Here is a 16,695-nt window from a genome sequence, read left to right as displayed (position 1 = left end):
ATTATTATTATTATTATTATTATTATTATTATTATTATTATTATTATTATTATTATTATTATGCTGAGCTTCCAAATTCATGTGAGATCAGAAGGTAAAGTGGTAATTACATCAAAATAATCTTACCGGATCTGCTGATATCCTCCAGTTCTTGTTGAGTGCAGCATTCTTTCGCCCACTGGATCTGGTGACATAAGTCCTGGGAGGGACTTGAGGAGGCATAGTCTTGCTGCGAGCAACTGGCTTCCCACTACTTTCTTTCTCAAAAATACTTCTCCCTTCCTTCCAGCTCCATGTGGTTTCCCTCAAAAGTTCAGTGTCATAAGTGGACTTGAGATTGAGTCGGGTAATAGCATCATTGATGCCATCATAGTCTACTGTTCTATATGGGTCTTCCTCTGAGATTCTCCGCCCTAACCATTTCCCATCAGGCCTCTCCTGGGATGAAGAGAACATGTTGATATCATTGGGTTGGGGCCCTTTGAGGGCAGCTTGGTTCACTTCTGAGGTGTTCCAGATGGCAATGCGAGGGGGCAATGGGGGTGGAGAAAGCTTCTTAGGGGAGCTGCTGCCACTGCTATTCTGGCAGGATGTACTATTGAGGGGCTCACTGAGGACATCATGCCCTGTGCTTTCAAAGATATACAAGTAGTCACTGGAGAGAGGTCCCTTCAGCCAAGGCTGGCTCTCTGGCTCAGGCAGCAGAGTGGATGAGGTAGTGTTGTTGGTCCCAAAATCTCTTGAAACCTCTTGGCCAGAGAGGGCATTGTAATTAAGGGTGGGGTCAGAACCAGAAAGGCCTCGCATGGCCTTGATATTGTGGCACTCATTCCTTACAACAGGTTTGTTGTAATCCAGAACTGGATCATCCCAGGAAATAAGAGGTTGGTCAGAATTTTGCTTTGCCTGGCTCTCCTCCTTGTCCTGCCTCAGGCGGGACAGGGCATCATATTCCATCTGCAGGGCTTCCGCAAGAGCCAGCTCCTTCCGGCTGATCCCCACAGACTCCAAGGATTTCCAGTGTTCTCCATTGCCTCTAGTTGCAGACATCTCTTGAAAGATAAACACTGAAGCGAGTGTCTATTAAATGCTCAGTTCAGCAGTTAAGAACAAAGGCATGCTGCATAACCAGCCACCTATAAGCAAAGAGACCACAAAAAAGTGTAAACAGACCAGCTCTGATTAATAATCATTACTAGAGAAATAACTTGGAACTATTCAACAAAGATCTTTGCTGATACATTCATTGCATCTAGAGCTTAGAAGAGTTATGTTTGCTACAATTCTCATACAAGTGGTCAAGCTAGCTGGAAAAGTCTGAGCAGTCTTTATCTCACATACTATTATGCCGGATTATACCATTCAAAAACCTCTTCAGCTTGATGCAGTATATCACATCCTTGCCACATTTGTGTAGTAACAGTGTGATTTCCACAGTTTTTAAAATCTGCACTAATGTAATTATCACCACTCAAGATTGGTTTGTTTCAATATATTTTTAAACTAATCATAATAACACTATTACATCACATCATTATGACACACCCATTACTGCCCAAATGTCATTGTGAGAGGGGGCACAAGAATAGAAACAGACCACAGTATCCCCCACTATTTTTGATGCCTTTCTCCTGTTTAAGGTTGTCCTGTTCAAAAAACATTCATTTGTACTTAGTAAGCCATAATAGCACTATTACAACATAACCTGAGTGCAATTACACTACTACCTTTAAAAATATTTTTTTAAAAAGTAATGCTGTGGTGGTGACACTGCGGTGTGTGGTGCAACAGAAAAAGCAGTCAAGAATTATTTGGAAAACACCCCCATACAGCAAAGGCATTTAAATAGTAGTGAGTTTAAGTAGTCAATAAGTCAGGTTTGCAGCATTAATGTACTATAACAGCAAATCATTTATCTAGGGGGAAAAGGAAAAAGGGTTTCAGGAGCGTAGACCACAGAAAACAAAGCTATTCTCTTCAGAAGTATTGTTGTCCTCCCTGCCCAAGCACTGGAAGTAATCTGAGGTGTCCCTGCTAAAGATTTCCCTGGGAATCCCCATGGAAGGGAAACCACACCACACCCACACTGCATCCGCAGTTCATCATTCTTGCAATGAAGTGGAATGAGATATCCACTCTCAAACTGGCTACTGGATAACAGCAAGAAAGGGAGTTATTAATGGGCTATTTTCAGAATGGAAAAAAAAATTATGTTGACAATGACCATAGAGCACTAACAGCCCCAGAGAACTGCAAGTCATGCAATATGGCTGAGACACAAACTACTGCTGGTAGTGGTGGAGTCTTCCTCCCTGGAGGTCGTCAAACAGAGGCTGGATGGCCATCTGTCGGATATGCTTTCATTGAGAGTTCCTGCATGGCAGGGGGTTGGACTGGATGGCCCTCATGGTCTTTTCCAACTCTATGATTCTATGAACATAGTGTGGAAAGGACTAGAGTTGTTGTCTAAAAGCTGGACTTTTATGAGCAGAATTCATGTATGTCCAAAGAGTATATACAGTACTGTAATTACAGTCTGAATGTGCTGAACAGCAGAAGTAAAATCCAAGGGCAATGTGATATTGATCCCATGCCCCCAGTATGCACTCACTGTGAACACCTGTCCCCTCTACAGGGCTTAAATCGGTTTAAAATACAGTATTGGACCTTAAATTGTTGTCTGGTTGTGTAATTTGCTTGCTAGTTTACACTGAGTCTATGAGTCAGATTTCCCTAATAAATTGTTGGCATACTTCAATGCTGTAAAGGCACACCAGGATTGTTTATTTGGGAGCGAATCCTAGTGGGCTCAACTGGCATTACTTCCAATGTTTTGTAAACTGGGCTATACATAATCTTTAAGACAGCGCTGAAGCAACTGTGGCCCTCCAGGTGTTGAAGAAATACTATTCTCATCATGTCTACCACAGGCCAAGCTGGCTGGAGCTGATAGTCACTGGCAGTCCATCAGTTCTTCAGCCCTGCCTTAATAACGGTAAAAGCAAGATGTTATCCAAATCAGCAGTTATTAAAATCATGTGTTACTTGGATGCAGGCACATTTTCACTCTAGCCTATCTTCTTTTCTTCATGATTCAACTTTGGAAAAATTAAGAGAACTAAATTCACATTATTTTCTGCTAGCACTGCAGTGATCTTGAGTTCTCAGTGATAGCCAAATCCCAACTCAGCTGAACAATCTCCTACACTGGAATTCCACTTGTTGAAGTACAGACCATGAGATCTGTGCCAACAAGACTGGAAAGACAACACACAAAAAGAACCATCTCTCCCCCCTGCTCTTGAGTGGCTACAATCCATGTAAATAATTCTCAAAGAAATCCCTGATGCTTCTTATAACAACATTTTAATGGCCTTCACGTGCTGGCAGTAACTCCCCCCCTTCAATGTTTACTTCACTATTTCAAATAAGTATGGAGTAGTGACTGGATGGAGATCCAATGTGGACCAATGGTTTGAGTGTTGGACTACGACTCTGGAGACCAGGGTCTGATTCCTGCTCAGCCATGAAACCCATTGGGTGACCTTGGATAGTCACATGTTCTCAGCCTCCGGGAAAGACAATGACAAACCTTCTATAAATAATTCTTGTCAAGAAAATCTCACAATAGATTTGCCTTAGGGTCACTATAATACAGAAACGACTTGAACATACACATAGTGGCTGGACAGACTGGAACTTGGGAGATGCAGGTCTAGGTCTGCAGCGAGCCACTATAAGACCTTTGAACAGTTACTCTCTTTCAGCCTTACCTACCTCACAGGGCTGATGTGAGGGCACAATAGGGATGAGGAGCCTTAAGCTCCCAGGAGGAACGGCAGCATATAAATGAAATGAAGCAAAGAAATGTATAGAAAGTAGGTAGCACTTGAAGACAGCAAGTGCCAGTTTCGCATTGAAACTTTTCTTCTAGTAGGCCAGGGTGATAATCATGCATCCCTACAGATACTGTTGAATAGCAAAGACTGAGAGTAATGCTAGGACTTGCAGTCTAACAAGATCCGGAAGGCCACATGATTCCCACCCTTGAAGGAGAGATCATACCACTGTTGCAAAAACCAGAGCATTGCAGAGTGGGTTAACAAGAACACCTGTGTGTTGTGTGGACTGTGAATCTGGATGGGCTGAAATGACATGCTGAAGTCACTATACTTGATGCAGACAGATCCTTGTTAGCACCATGCATTAAACACATCTGGCAGAGAAGTCACTTCTCCAGAGCAACTTTGAACAAGTTAATGCTCCCCTTTGTCACAACTCTCCACCTCCGCTACTTCAACAAGATTGTTATGAGAACGAAAGCAGCATCCTATGTATGCTGCTCTCAGCTCTTTGGAAGCAGGGCAGAATAAAATTACTGAAATAAGGATATAAATACATTGGTCTAAAAACTACAAAAAAAGAACTCTCACTAATATTCCAACAATATCTCCTGGTGTTTGGGAGCAATGTGAAGGGAGACAAAGATGTCGAAGCACAAATTTAAAACACTTCACTGGAAGCCTGTCAGGGAATTAGAAGAGGTGCCCTATTTTACAGCATCCCAGAGACTGCAACCTCCTTAGTCCTCTCACTAAATTCCATCAATCTGTGCCCAAGGCACTTAATTAATAATTCTCTGCCTCATCAAAGCAGCTTGCTGTGATTTGCATGGAAGCAGAATGGGGGAAAGCACTCATTATTTTGATAACCCTGTGTTCTTGGGCGGTAAAACAACCATACTCTAATGTCCTAGGCTGTTCAACATTTACTGTAACAAGTGATGTGAGACAGCAACAGATACTGGGGGGGGGGGTGTTCTCACGGGGTTATACACCGGTTTACACATCGAATCCAAGGTGTAGCGTTCCTACTGAAACCCGAATTAACTCTAGAACAGTTCTAGATTAACCCCATATCGTTTTCACTACGATTCGAATCAGATTCGGTTTATTATATTTAATCCAGGTTAGAGGCTTATAAACCGGCGTAAAAAAATAGAAGGGCCAACCCTAGTATTTTTCCTTGATTCGGGATAGGATTCAGAATATTTAAATAGGAACAATTCAGCCTCTGAATTGGGTTAACTGGATGGGAGAAGCGGAACGTGATGGGCTGGCTCGGGGGAGTCGCCCTTTCTTTGTCCCCATCTGGCGTCGCCGTCACCATCTTTGCCTCCCTTGTCCCTTTGTCTGCTGAGGTCTTGCGATAAGAGAGCAGGAGCAACAGGAGCTCCTCCTATTTGCTCCTGCAGAACATATCCCCGCTTCATGGCTTAAAAGACAGCCCAGGGAACAATCTTCCCCAAAGATTCTCTCCCCATGGGACAGGCAAAGTGAATTTGGGAAACCGAGGCTCTTTCCAGAGGAACTATGGGATGGGTTTTGCAGGTCATGTCCCTGCTTCATGGCTTAAAAGACAGCCCTGGGAGCAATCTTCCCCAAAGATTCTCTCCCCATGGGACAGGCAAAGCGAATTTGGGAAACCGAGGCTCTTTCCAGAGCAACTATGGGATGGGTTTTGCAGGACATATCCCTGCTTCATGGCTTAAAAGACAGCCCAGGGAGCAATCTTCCCCAAAGATTCTTTCCCCAATGAAGCCCTCTGCCTTCTCCTCCTTGATCTGATTTGGTGAAAACACAGGCACACACACTATATAGATAGGTAGGTGTGTGTGTGTGTGTGTGTGTGTGTGTGTGTGTGTGTGTGTATTTATACACACACATTTATACATGAATGCTCTCACACACATGCATATATATATATATATATATATATATATATATAATGGGAATTATGGGAACTATTGTGTTTGTGAGACATTTATCCTCCTCTGCCAGAGAGTGCTGGTGCCATAATAAACTACCATTCCCAGGATTCCCTAGCACTGAGTTATGGCAGTTAATATGGGGAGACACAGAAGAGGACGAATAAACGCCTCCTGATTGGCTCTTTAAAAAAAACAACACGAAATTTATAACCAATTAAAAACGGCCAGGTAGTGGGAACGCAGGTACAGGCTACATCGGTGTATGTTACTCCGAATTAATGTGACGTCATTACGAGTTCGCTTTGATTGACAGCCGAAACAAGTGAAATGTGAATGAAAAAGTAACTTCCCCAAGATCACTTAGTAAGTTTACATGGCTAAGCTGGAATTCAAATGCTGGACTCCTGAGTCACAGTCCAAAAATCACTATGCCATGCTGACTCTCATTAGGCTATAAATTCTTAAAAAACACACAAACAGGAACCAAGCACCAAAGAATCATCACAACAGAGAAATGAGACAATCCTGTACTGCAACTGCCATTGTAAGTGTCCATCATGTGAGCCTGTCAATATGCCTAGCAGTGACTGATGAGAGGGGGCTTAAGCCCTACAGCCCCCTTCAAAATTTACACCTATGAATTTACAAGCAGGTGATGTGAAAGACCTAAGACCATGGAGAGTGCAAAGCAGTGGACCAGATGAACACATAGCCTGATCTGTAAGAAAACCTGAGAGCCAGCATGGTGTTTGTGTGTTGCATTAGGATTTGAGGAGACCAGGATTTGAATCCCTGCTCTGCTATAAAAACCTGCCAGCTGACCTTGATCAAATCACACTATCTCAGTCCAAGATGAAGGCAAGGCCAAACCTACTCTGAACAAATCTTGGCAAGAAAGCCCTGTGTTAGGTTCACTTTAGGGTAGCCATATGTCAGGAGTGTCTTGAAGGCACACATCATCACATCATAAGGCAGATTCCAGTGTTCACAACAATCTTGTGTGATAGCTTTGTCTTTGGCCGGTTACACACCGGCACTTTAGTGCGTGACGAGCACGCACTAGGGTTACAAAAGGGCAGTGAGGACGTGACGGCCGCGCCGCCTCTAGACAGGGCGGCGCGGACATGACGTCCTCAATCCGCGGCAGGGCGCCTAGGGCGCCCTTTCTGCGGACCAGGAAGGAGCTCCGTTTCGGAGCTCCTTCCTGGTCTGTAGCACCGCTTTGCTTCGCTGGGCGCAGCCTTCAGACGGCTGCGCCCAGCGAAGCAAGGGAGAAAGGGGCCAAGTGGCCCCTTTCTCCCCCTCCCCGCCGCCGCGGGGTGTCCTTGGAACTTGAAGCCCCAAGGACACCCCTTTTCACCCTGCGGGGAAGCAGCGTTTTGCTGCTTCCCCGCAGCCTGAAAAGCGGTGGATCGGGGCCTCAGCGGCTGCCATTCTGGCAGCTCAGGCCCCGATCCGGCGGGGAAAGGGGCGGGTACAGCCCGCCTCAAAGAGGCGGCCTGTAACCCGCCATAGTGACTACATTAAAGACACCAGAGAGTTTCATGATTCAACAGGAAATTGACCACAGGTCTCTATCCACTTCTAATGATATCCAATTAATTTTCTGGCCTGCAATTTAAATGCAAGAATCTACAGGACTTTCATGACTTTAAGAAAAAAAGGATTGTGCACACATCAGACTGCCATTTCTCCAAGTCAGCCAATGAAAGTACAGCCATTTCTCCTTTGTAGCAACTGTAGGTCAGTAGATGAACAGAAAGAGGTTTAATAAAAGATGCTGCAGTCATCACCAACATTTGCCTGGGAGACCGGCGCTAAAAACCACATGAAACCAAGTTGGATGAAAGGCCACAACTTTATTAGCAACAGCAAACCAGAACAGAAGGGTTGGCACAAAGCATAAGGTCAGGATCTGAAGCATTGAATAACCCCATGGTTAATCGATAAGCAGCACATCTGGTGACCGCCAGGCGTTGGGATGACCTAGGGGCTAAGGAACGCCAACTAGCCGCCATCACACCAGGCGCTTTCTTGTTCTCAAAGCCCCTAGTCACCGGGTGGCTTAACCATGTTGTGACCCCCGCAATGGCCACAACGCATGCCCAGCTCGCCCCCAGGTCCCTATTGACTCCCAAACCAGTGCTCCATAGCCCTGGTAACCAAACCAACCAGATCCTGGCCTATGCTGCCGCCCCAAGTTGTGACAGAAAAACCCAAGCACCCAAGCGGAGGGTGGGTGGGAGAGCCGAGCTGCAAATGGCTGCGGGGTCTGGCCGCATGGCCCTTAAATAGGCCAAGGCCCCGCCTCCTCACCCCATGGAAGCAAGATAAAATCAGTGTAATGACACAGTACTAGCTCAAGCACTTGCTGCTTAATGGTTCCTTTTCTGTCTTTGTGTTGCTTTTGACTTCCTGATTTTAATCATTGTGTCCTCACTGGGGGTCTGCCTAATCTGCTTAACCCATCCCTTCCTTGCATGCTGCATCATTCTTGGTTGTATCTTCAAAAACAGCAAGTAAAAAGGGAGCTGGCATATGTGTAGCTTCTAAGCAGATTTGAATGCTGATTTTGGGAACAAATTGTGTGAACTTCTGTATGGAGGGTGGCTTCTTTTGCATAGAAAAAGTCACAGGTTCACTCTCCAGTACCTCCAGGTAAAGCTGGGAGAGAGGCTTGTCCACAGATAACTGTTCCTAGTCACTAGAGATAAAGCTTGCCCAAACCAGTGCGTACCAGATATGTTGGAATACAAATCCCAATATTGAGCATGCTGGATGGGGATAGAGCTGACAACCAACACATCCAGTGGGTCCAAACCTGGGTGTGACTGGTACAGACCAGACTGAGCTGGACAGACCATTATTCTGACTCAGCATATGGTAGCTCCCTATGTGTCCGCTGAGGAGGGAGACCATCACCTCCCCAAAATAGTATTCTATGGTGAACTCGCCAGGGGTCAGCGTAAGAGGGGCGCCCCAAAGAAGAGATACAAGGACTCCCTGAAACAACATTTCAAGCGTGGCCAAATTGATCACCAACAATGGTCTGTCCTGGCCTCGCATCGGGAGGCATGGAGACACACTATCCACAATGCTGCAGCCTTTTTCGAAAGCTCACACCGAACGAATCTTGAAGAGAAACGACAACGCAAAAAGAACCACAACCCGGAAACATCACCCAGGGAGACGTTCCACTGTGCTTTCTGCAACCGGACCTGTTTATCCCGGATTGGCCTTTTTAGTCACCAACGCGCTTGTACAAAGCACGGGATGAGTCCTTCCTGAATCTTCGTTCACGAAGCAAAGCCAGAGAGAGAGAGAGAGAGAGATGTCCACTGAGGAGAGAGATGCTGGACATACAGCTTGTTTGCTATATAGCAATAGGTGGCAGCTGGTGGGTTCCAAGTCAAGGACGTGGTTAATCAGACTTTGGTTTTGTTCCAGATGCTACTTGAGGTACTGCAACCTATCTCCAAAATAGGTTCAGCAACTTGAAAAGTTCCTTGAAAGCAGGGGTGGGCAACTGTGAAAGACCAAGACATTAGCCCTCAAGGAGACTTTCAAGAGCTGCAGCCACCCCCACAAAAAATACCACACATTTTTTGTTCCCAAATGCTCCCAAGCACCCTCATGTTTGGGGGCCACCTTGGGCCTCTAGAGAATATTTTAAGGTTTTTTTTTAATTTAATTAATTTTTTTTGTAAAATTTTGTTTTGAACCCTGGGTGGTCCAAACATTATGGAAATGCCCTTTACACCCCCTAGAAATCATTTGGGGACATTCTGAAGTAAATAAAACATTTTCACTTCTGGGGGTCATGAGAGCCACAAACAGCCCTGGGGCTTGTCCACCCCTGCTTTAAAGTCTAATGAAGCTCAAAGTGGGTTTACTGCATTCCTGATATGAAAGCCACTGGCCACTGATTTAATCAACCTCAGTATATTTCAGCTTTTTTTGTTTTTACTCATTCTTGCTGCATTTTTCCTCTTACACGTATAAAAAAAACAGCATAAAGAACAGAGTGGGAAGCCAGGTAATACAAATATGACGGTGCTCATCTTCATAGTTTGCTTTGCTCTGGCAAGGTGCGGGCAGGCAGGAATATGTTTCAGTTCTTTCTACAGCAGGAGCATAGAAACTGCCTTACACTGAGTCTGGGCACTGATCCTTTTAGCATAGTACTGTCAACTATGAGTGGCAGAAGTTTGTAAGAGTTTCAGGAAGGGCTTTTTCCTAGCCCTACCTAGAGATCTCTAGTACTGTATTTCCTGGTGGTTTTCCATCTGAGTATTAACCAGGCCCAGCTCTCAAATCAGATGAGGTAAGTATGATTATAGTGTTATGGTAGTTCCTTTGCTTGGCCAGGGCTAATCAGAACCAGAATATCATCTGGCAGGCTACATATTCTGCAGCTTTGCTGTCTGCAAACCTTCTGTGAGCTGACTATCACAGACTGAAGCAAGGGATCCATCTGGATCTGAAACTCACCTGGGGTAGATTCATGTATACCTCTGAAACATGAAATTTCCTTATAAGCAAGCATCTCTGCCTTATCCTGATACATATGTCTTCCAAAGCATGCATACAATGAAAGACACACTTTTAGCCAGTAAGTACATACATTATTACTAATGATGTGTTTATTTATCATCAGCAACAATCCAAATTTTGAAAGCCCATTTCAGGACACGATACTGTTTTTATACTGTACTGTTTTAAATCTGTTAACTGTCTTGAGTCTCTTCATTGGGAAAAAGTTGGGATATAGGTAATAAAATAATAATACCAACTTATTTAAAGGGGAAAGCATACAGTATTTAAAATAAGAGAGGAGGAATAGGAGTGAGTACACAAGAGATGGATTTCTTAAATCTTCTAATATTTAATAATCGAATAATACAGAACATGCAGAGCTGTTATTCCTGATTCTTAAGATGATGCTTACATCTGAACATGAAACATTACAGCTACATAAAAATTGGGAAAGAGCTGCCCACCAGAAACCTATAACATATATCAAACAAATCCAGATTTTGCACTGTCTGGACATGGACAAATGACTTGAATTACTGCAAGAACTTCATCTGTTCATGGAATTAACTTCAGAGCACTTTTTATGGCAGTATTCATATAACTGTCATAAGACAAATTATCTCCAGTAATATCATAGCAAAAATCTATCTATATCCTTGTCTTGAAAATGGCACCATAGATGTTCACATCAGATGACAAATAACTAAGATTTCTGGAGCCACAGTCAGCCAACAACCTGCTATCAAAGCCTCAATATAGGTCAGTCTCCACAATTAAAATTAACCAAGTGTACAGCTCAATGATAAAGAGCACACCACATTGTATGTACAAGGTCCAACATTCAGTACTTGGTATTTCCAGTTAAATGTACAGAAAGTGATGGGAAAATTTCTGCCTGAGACCCGGCGGGGCTATTGTCAATCCAAAAAGATTACCACTGGGCTAGAAGCTGAAAGAAGTGAAGGCAGTGTTACATGAAAAATGGATTTCTTACAAGAATACCCAGAGGGAAAAAAATAATACTTTAGAACTGCAATCAGGGTCCAAATGGTGGGGAAATTTTACCTTTATTTAGAGAACATCTCAGTTCTCAGGAAGGCAGCCAACATTGCCTGTGTGTGGGCAGCCAGAAAAAACAGCATCAAAAGCAAATGGGGAAGCCACATGAAAGGCCAGTGGTAGCTCACTGGTTGCTCTTCAGAATGCAGTTGCAGCAGCCTTTCACATATGCTTATCAGCTTGATGCATAGTCACAGAAGGAATCACTGTTTTCAGTGAACAATCTCCGACATCTACAGCACTATCTAAATAAAGCATAACAACAACAACAACAACAACAATAATGTCCCCAGACTCACGAGCCATGTGGTTGTTGAGGTGCTTTCTGGAAGTAAAATGGTATTTTCTGGCACTGTAATACATTATTATGTTGGGCTGCTCTTAAAAATGCTATAGAAGCTTGAACTTGTACAGAATTAAGTTGGTAAAATTCTGTCTGTTTTGCCCATGTAGAGCCATATCAGGAGCCATATTGACTGCCTACTTGCTGGTGATAATGCTTGCCTTGAAACAAGGAGCGGAGAAAGTGCAATCCACGGGCCACGTGTGGCTCCAAATTCATTTCTGTGGTTCCTCCTAAATCACAAACCCTTAAATCCCTTCACTTTTAAATTTAAAAGATGAAGAGGAAAGCATCTCAAAACGTTGCACTTTCTCTTTTTACACATTTCTCAACTCTGGGTGAAAATCAGCGAAAGAACAGGAAGTGCCAACCAGAAGACTTCTAGCCCTGTCCAGGCTGCAATTTTTGCTGAAAATATGCTGGCATGTCCTACTGGGAACATGAGGGTGAAAACTGACCATCAACGCACCTGATCATCTCTATTCTAAAACAACCACAATTAGCTAGGTTTGGGGGATTTCTAAATGCAAACATCCTCCTAATCATCTTGCCTGGACATTAAGATAATGACAGAAACAGGACCAACTCTAGATATTTGGCCACCATAGGGAAGAAATAGTTTGGGTTCCCCCCTTCGTTAGCCCCTCAAAATGTAGGGAAAATGTAGGACATGATGTACAACAAAATGTAGGACAAATTGTAGGATGTTCAAAAAATGGAGAACATTTTGACATTCTTCCTGGATAGGAGGTTGGGATATAGCTTTGCGTGTTTTGTGTGTTGGACTAGGAGGAAAATGGAGAACACAAACAACGAAAAGCCAAAAACATGAATAAAAAACAACATAAATTCATGTTTCTCATCATGCTCAAAATGGAGAATATTTTGACATTCTTCCTGGATAGGAGGTTGGGATATAGCTTTGTGTGTTTTGTGGGTTGGACTAGGAGAAACGTCCTGACAGTAAGGGCTGTACGACAGTGGAACACACTCCCTTGGAGAGTGGTGGAGTCTCCTTCCTTGGAGGTCCTTAAGCAGAAGCTGGATGGACATCTGTCCAGTATGCTTTGATTGAGATTTCCTGCATGGCAGGGGGTTGGAATGGATGGCCCTTGTGGTCTCTTCCAACTCTACGATTCTATGATTCTATGACTCTGGAGATCAGGATTCGATGAAAATCTGATTCTCTACAACAGAGAAGGCTAATTATCTTACAGCACTATCTGCATCACTTTAATTCAGGCTGCTATCACACTGGAGAATCAATGTTGTTTAACACCACTTTAACTCCTCAATTCTAGAGTTATGGAATTTGTAGTTTGCAGTTGCACCGGAGCTCTCCAACAGAGAAGGCTAAATATCTCACAACACTATCTGCATCACTTTAATTCAGGCTGCTATCACACTGGAGAATCAATGTTGTTTTATACCACTTTAACACATTAACGCCAGAGTTATGGAATTTTTAGTTTGCAATTGCACCAGAGGAGCTACAGAGAAGGCTAAATATCACACTTTTCCTTTTCTTACCTGGGTGGAAAACACAGGGGACAGGTGCTGTAGCTGTCATCAGAGGATTGAGCAGCTTTGCTTTTTAAGCAAAGCCAGGCAAAGCGCGAGTGGGGCCAGGGGATTCCTCCAACTCAAGGCTCTTCACTCCAAGCTTTGCAAGGGCCAAGGAGGAAAGAGCAGGCGCAGCAAAGCCCAGAAAGCCAGGAGGAGTGCGCTTTTGGTGCCCTGGTGCTCGTCTGGGGCTGGAGCTGCACGCACACGTGCACACACTCCAACCAAGCACCCTCTGCCTTTCCCGGGCAGCACAGCTCTAGCTCCAGGGCTCCTTCTGCTGCCCCGGCTTTGTTGGGCTGTGCTGCCCAGGGAAAGGCAGAGGGTGCTTGGCTGGAGTGTGTGCACATGTGCGCGCAGCTCCAGCCCCAGACGAGCACCAGGGCAGCAGGAGGAGTGCTTTTGGCACCTTGGGGCTCGGCTGCAGATGTGTGTGCATGCATGCGCGCTCCCAAAAGGAGCGCAAATTGCGCCCCTTAACTTCCTGCGACTGCCTATGTCGCCTATATGGAAGAGCCGGCCCTGGACAAAAACCCATCTACAAGTGAAGTGCACGTATCTTCTATATATATCAAGCTGCCCTGTGTCCACCTAGCTAGCCCTTTGCCCTTAAGAAGACATTGTTCCACCATCAACGCCAGCATCTGAACATGGAGAATACGTACCATCTTTTCCTTCGCCTCTGGTAACAAAATGTCTTTGGCTGCCCTTGCTTCTTGCCTAAAATCTCCAAAATCACTACACACATCTACTGGCAAAATCAATGGACAATACAAAATAATTGCAATGGTAAATGAAGTGAGCATCCAGAAGCTTTTCTGTCTCTCGCTGTCACTTGTTCTTTCAAGGAATAGATTTAACTTTCCTTGCTGTATCTACTTAAAGAAAGTTAAATAATCTATCTGTACATTCCAGCTAGAAGCCAACATTCTCTCATGAGATACTGTTTATATTAAGAATAGAAGAGTCAGATCATTTGAAAATAAATAGGCAAATTTAGAGTGGAGGCTCTGAGCTCATAGAAAGAATACCTGTCCAGCAAAATGGAGCACTCCAATTTTACTGATTCTCTAACGCAGTGGTTCCCAACCTTCCTAATGCCACGACCCAGTAATACACTTCCTTATGCTGTGATGACCCCCAACCATGTAATTATTTTTGTTGCTACTTCATAACTGTAATTAAATAGATGTTTTCCAATGGTCTTAGGTGACCCCCCTGAAAGGGTCCTTCGACCCCCAAAGGGGTCCCAACCCACAGGTTGGGAACCATTGCTCTAACCAATGAAGACAAAAAGGGCTGCTCCTGAAGGTTGGAGGATACTCCAGATTAGTTTGGGATATGGTACAGAGGGAACACAATGCACAGAGAACATCAATAGAGACTGGGTGTTCTGCTCTGTGTAAGATGGTGATAGGGATTGCCCGGCTTCAAACTCACCACTAGATACAATCATATTCCCCAACCCCTTCTCCAGATTTAGATTCTTCTGTTTTTGTTCTTCTTCTATTTGCTTTCAACATATGACAACCCTAAGGTAATCCTACCATTGGGTTTTCTTTGCTGCATTTATTTGGAGGGTTTGCTATTGCTTTCCTCTAAGGCTGAGAGTGTGATTTGCCCAAGATCATCCAGTGGCTTTCCATGGCCAAGTGGGAGTTTAAACCATGGTCTCAAGTCCTAGTCCAGAACTCAAACCACAAAACTACATTTGCTCAACATTCTTCTATATCTTACATATGCCAAGAAAAGAGCAGCAGGATAATCTCACATGGATTATCCTCTACTTCACATACTTTTCCAAAGAATGCAACGGATGATACCACATCCATTATCTTCTCAGGAAGACCAAATGTCCCAAAGAATGAGTGTGAGATCTCTACAAAGTCCTTAATTTTAGAGTTTTGACCTGGTGGCCTCAAAGGCCTGTCTGACATGAGTGACCTCCAAAGTATATCTATGCTTCTATAAGCTTAAATTTGGCAAATCACAGGCTGTATATTCTCAAGAATCCATCGTTTGAAACTGCTTCTCATGTCCATTGCTCTGAAGTGTGGAAGGGAATGAAGTTGGTCATATGATGTTTACAGACAACTCAGAAACAGTTACGAACATTAGAACAGAGTCTACTAATCAAGTGGAGTCAGGAAAAAGGTTTTCTATTCTTAACTCATTATATGATCTAGCATACATCTTTCAACCCATACTGAGTGAAACATGCTGGCTTGTGAAAAATGGTGCTTCAGCCCTAGCTCTCTGCCACAGCCTCAGTGCTTAGTCTCTGATCTGAAGTAAGAAAGATGGATACAAAAGGTTAATAAAGCAAAGTCTTCTTGTGTATCACCAGACCTTATTCTAGTTCATTCAATTTATTACTAAAATCCTATCCACATTGTGGTTTCTTTATTTGCAATTGTCAAACACACTACGCCAACAAACAAACTCAGCACTTCACATGGGGACATTACAAACAATGATAAAATCTGTGGGTTGTGCTGGTAGCCACATTTATGGCTTGTGGGATAAAGCTGTAGAGAAGTGGTTCTCAACCTTCCTAATGCCGCAAGCCTTTAATACAGTTCCTCATGTTGTGATGACCCCCAACCATAAAATTGTGGTGTCTCGCTTCCTAAGACCATCGGAAATATGTGTTTTCCGATGGTATTAGGCAACCCTGTGAAAGGGTTGTTTGACCTTTAAAGGGGTTGCAACCCACAGGTTGAGAACCACTGCTGTAGATAAACAGAATACCTTGGTCACAGAGAAATATAAATCAGAGCTCCAGTTTGTCTATCCAAGTGTGGGCCTCTGTACAATTGTTTCCCATTTTAAAACATATTTCAAGAGGTACATTCAAGCTATTTTTACATCTAAATTTTTTTAAATGTGGCTATAACATAAACATGTTATGATACAAATCTGACAGGGTGCTGGAGCTGGCAGAACTGGACTCAGCCTGCATAATGTATGGGACAAATGACTGTAGAAACAGGTAAAAATGAAAAACAAGGAAAAGGGTGGAGACTTGTCCAATAAGGCAAAATCAGTGTGAACTCAGTGAGAATGTATTTGCTCTAATGCCCCAACAGTGCCTATACAGCTGCATAAGATGGGAGCATCATCTTCAAAACTCTAAAAAGCTCTTTATTTTCACCATGATCGCATGTCCCTGTTCACTTTAAGTGCAGATTTTACAGATCTCTACCTCCAACACCTTCTTTTCTTCAAGGAAAAACTCCAACTATTTTGGCAAAGTGCAAGATTTGAACGCAGACAATACCAGGTTTCAGTATCTCAGTATACCCATTTTACAAGATTCAAACAGCAGTTGATGTAAAGATCTACTAGTTGTGACCTTGAGAGCTAGTGCCTACCAGTCAAAGCAGACAAAACTGAACTAAATGAACAAAAACAGTCTGAACTG

The 16,695-nt window shown here is 43.6% G+C and overlaps 1 protein-coding gene across 1 annotated transcript in view; it reads right to left on the bottom strand.

Moving 5' to 3' along the window:
• The window catches only part of PIK3C2B (phosphatidylinositol-4-phosphate 3-kinase catalytic subunit type 2 beta), a 132,219-nt gene that overhangs the window by 101,971 nt on the left and 13,553 nt on the right, over nt 1-16,695 (bottom strand). Inside the window, exon 2 of the mRNA XM_042464570.1 lies at nt 127-1,136. Coding sequence (XP_042320504.1) covers nt 127-1,050 — 924 coding nt within the window. The 5' untranslated portion in view covers nt 1,051-1,136. The remainder of the gene's footprint in view (nt 1-126; nt 1,137-16,695) is intronic.

Source organism: Sceloporus undulatus, chromosome 4 (genome assembly GCF_019175285.1).
Source record: "Sceloporus undulatus isolate JIND9_A2432 ecotype Alabama chromosome 4, SceUnd_v1.1, whole genome shotgun sequence".
Lineage (NCBI taxonomy): Eukaryota > Metazoa > Chordata > Lepidosauria > Squamata > Phrynosomatidae > Sceloporus > Sceloporus undulatus.
This window is presented reverse-complemented; position numbering and strand designations above follow the sequence as displayed.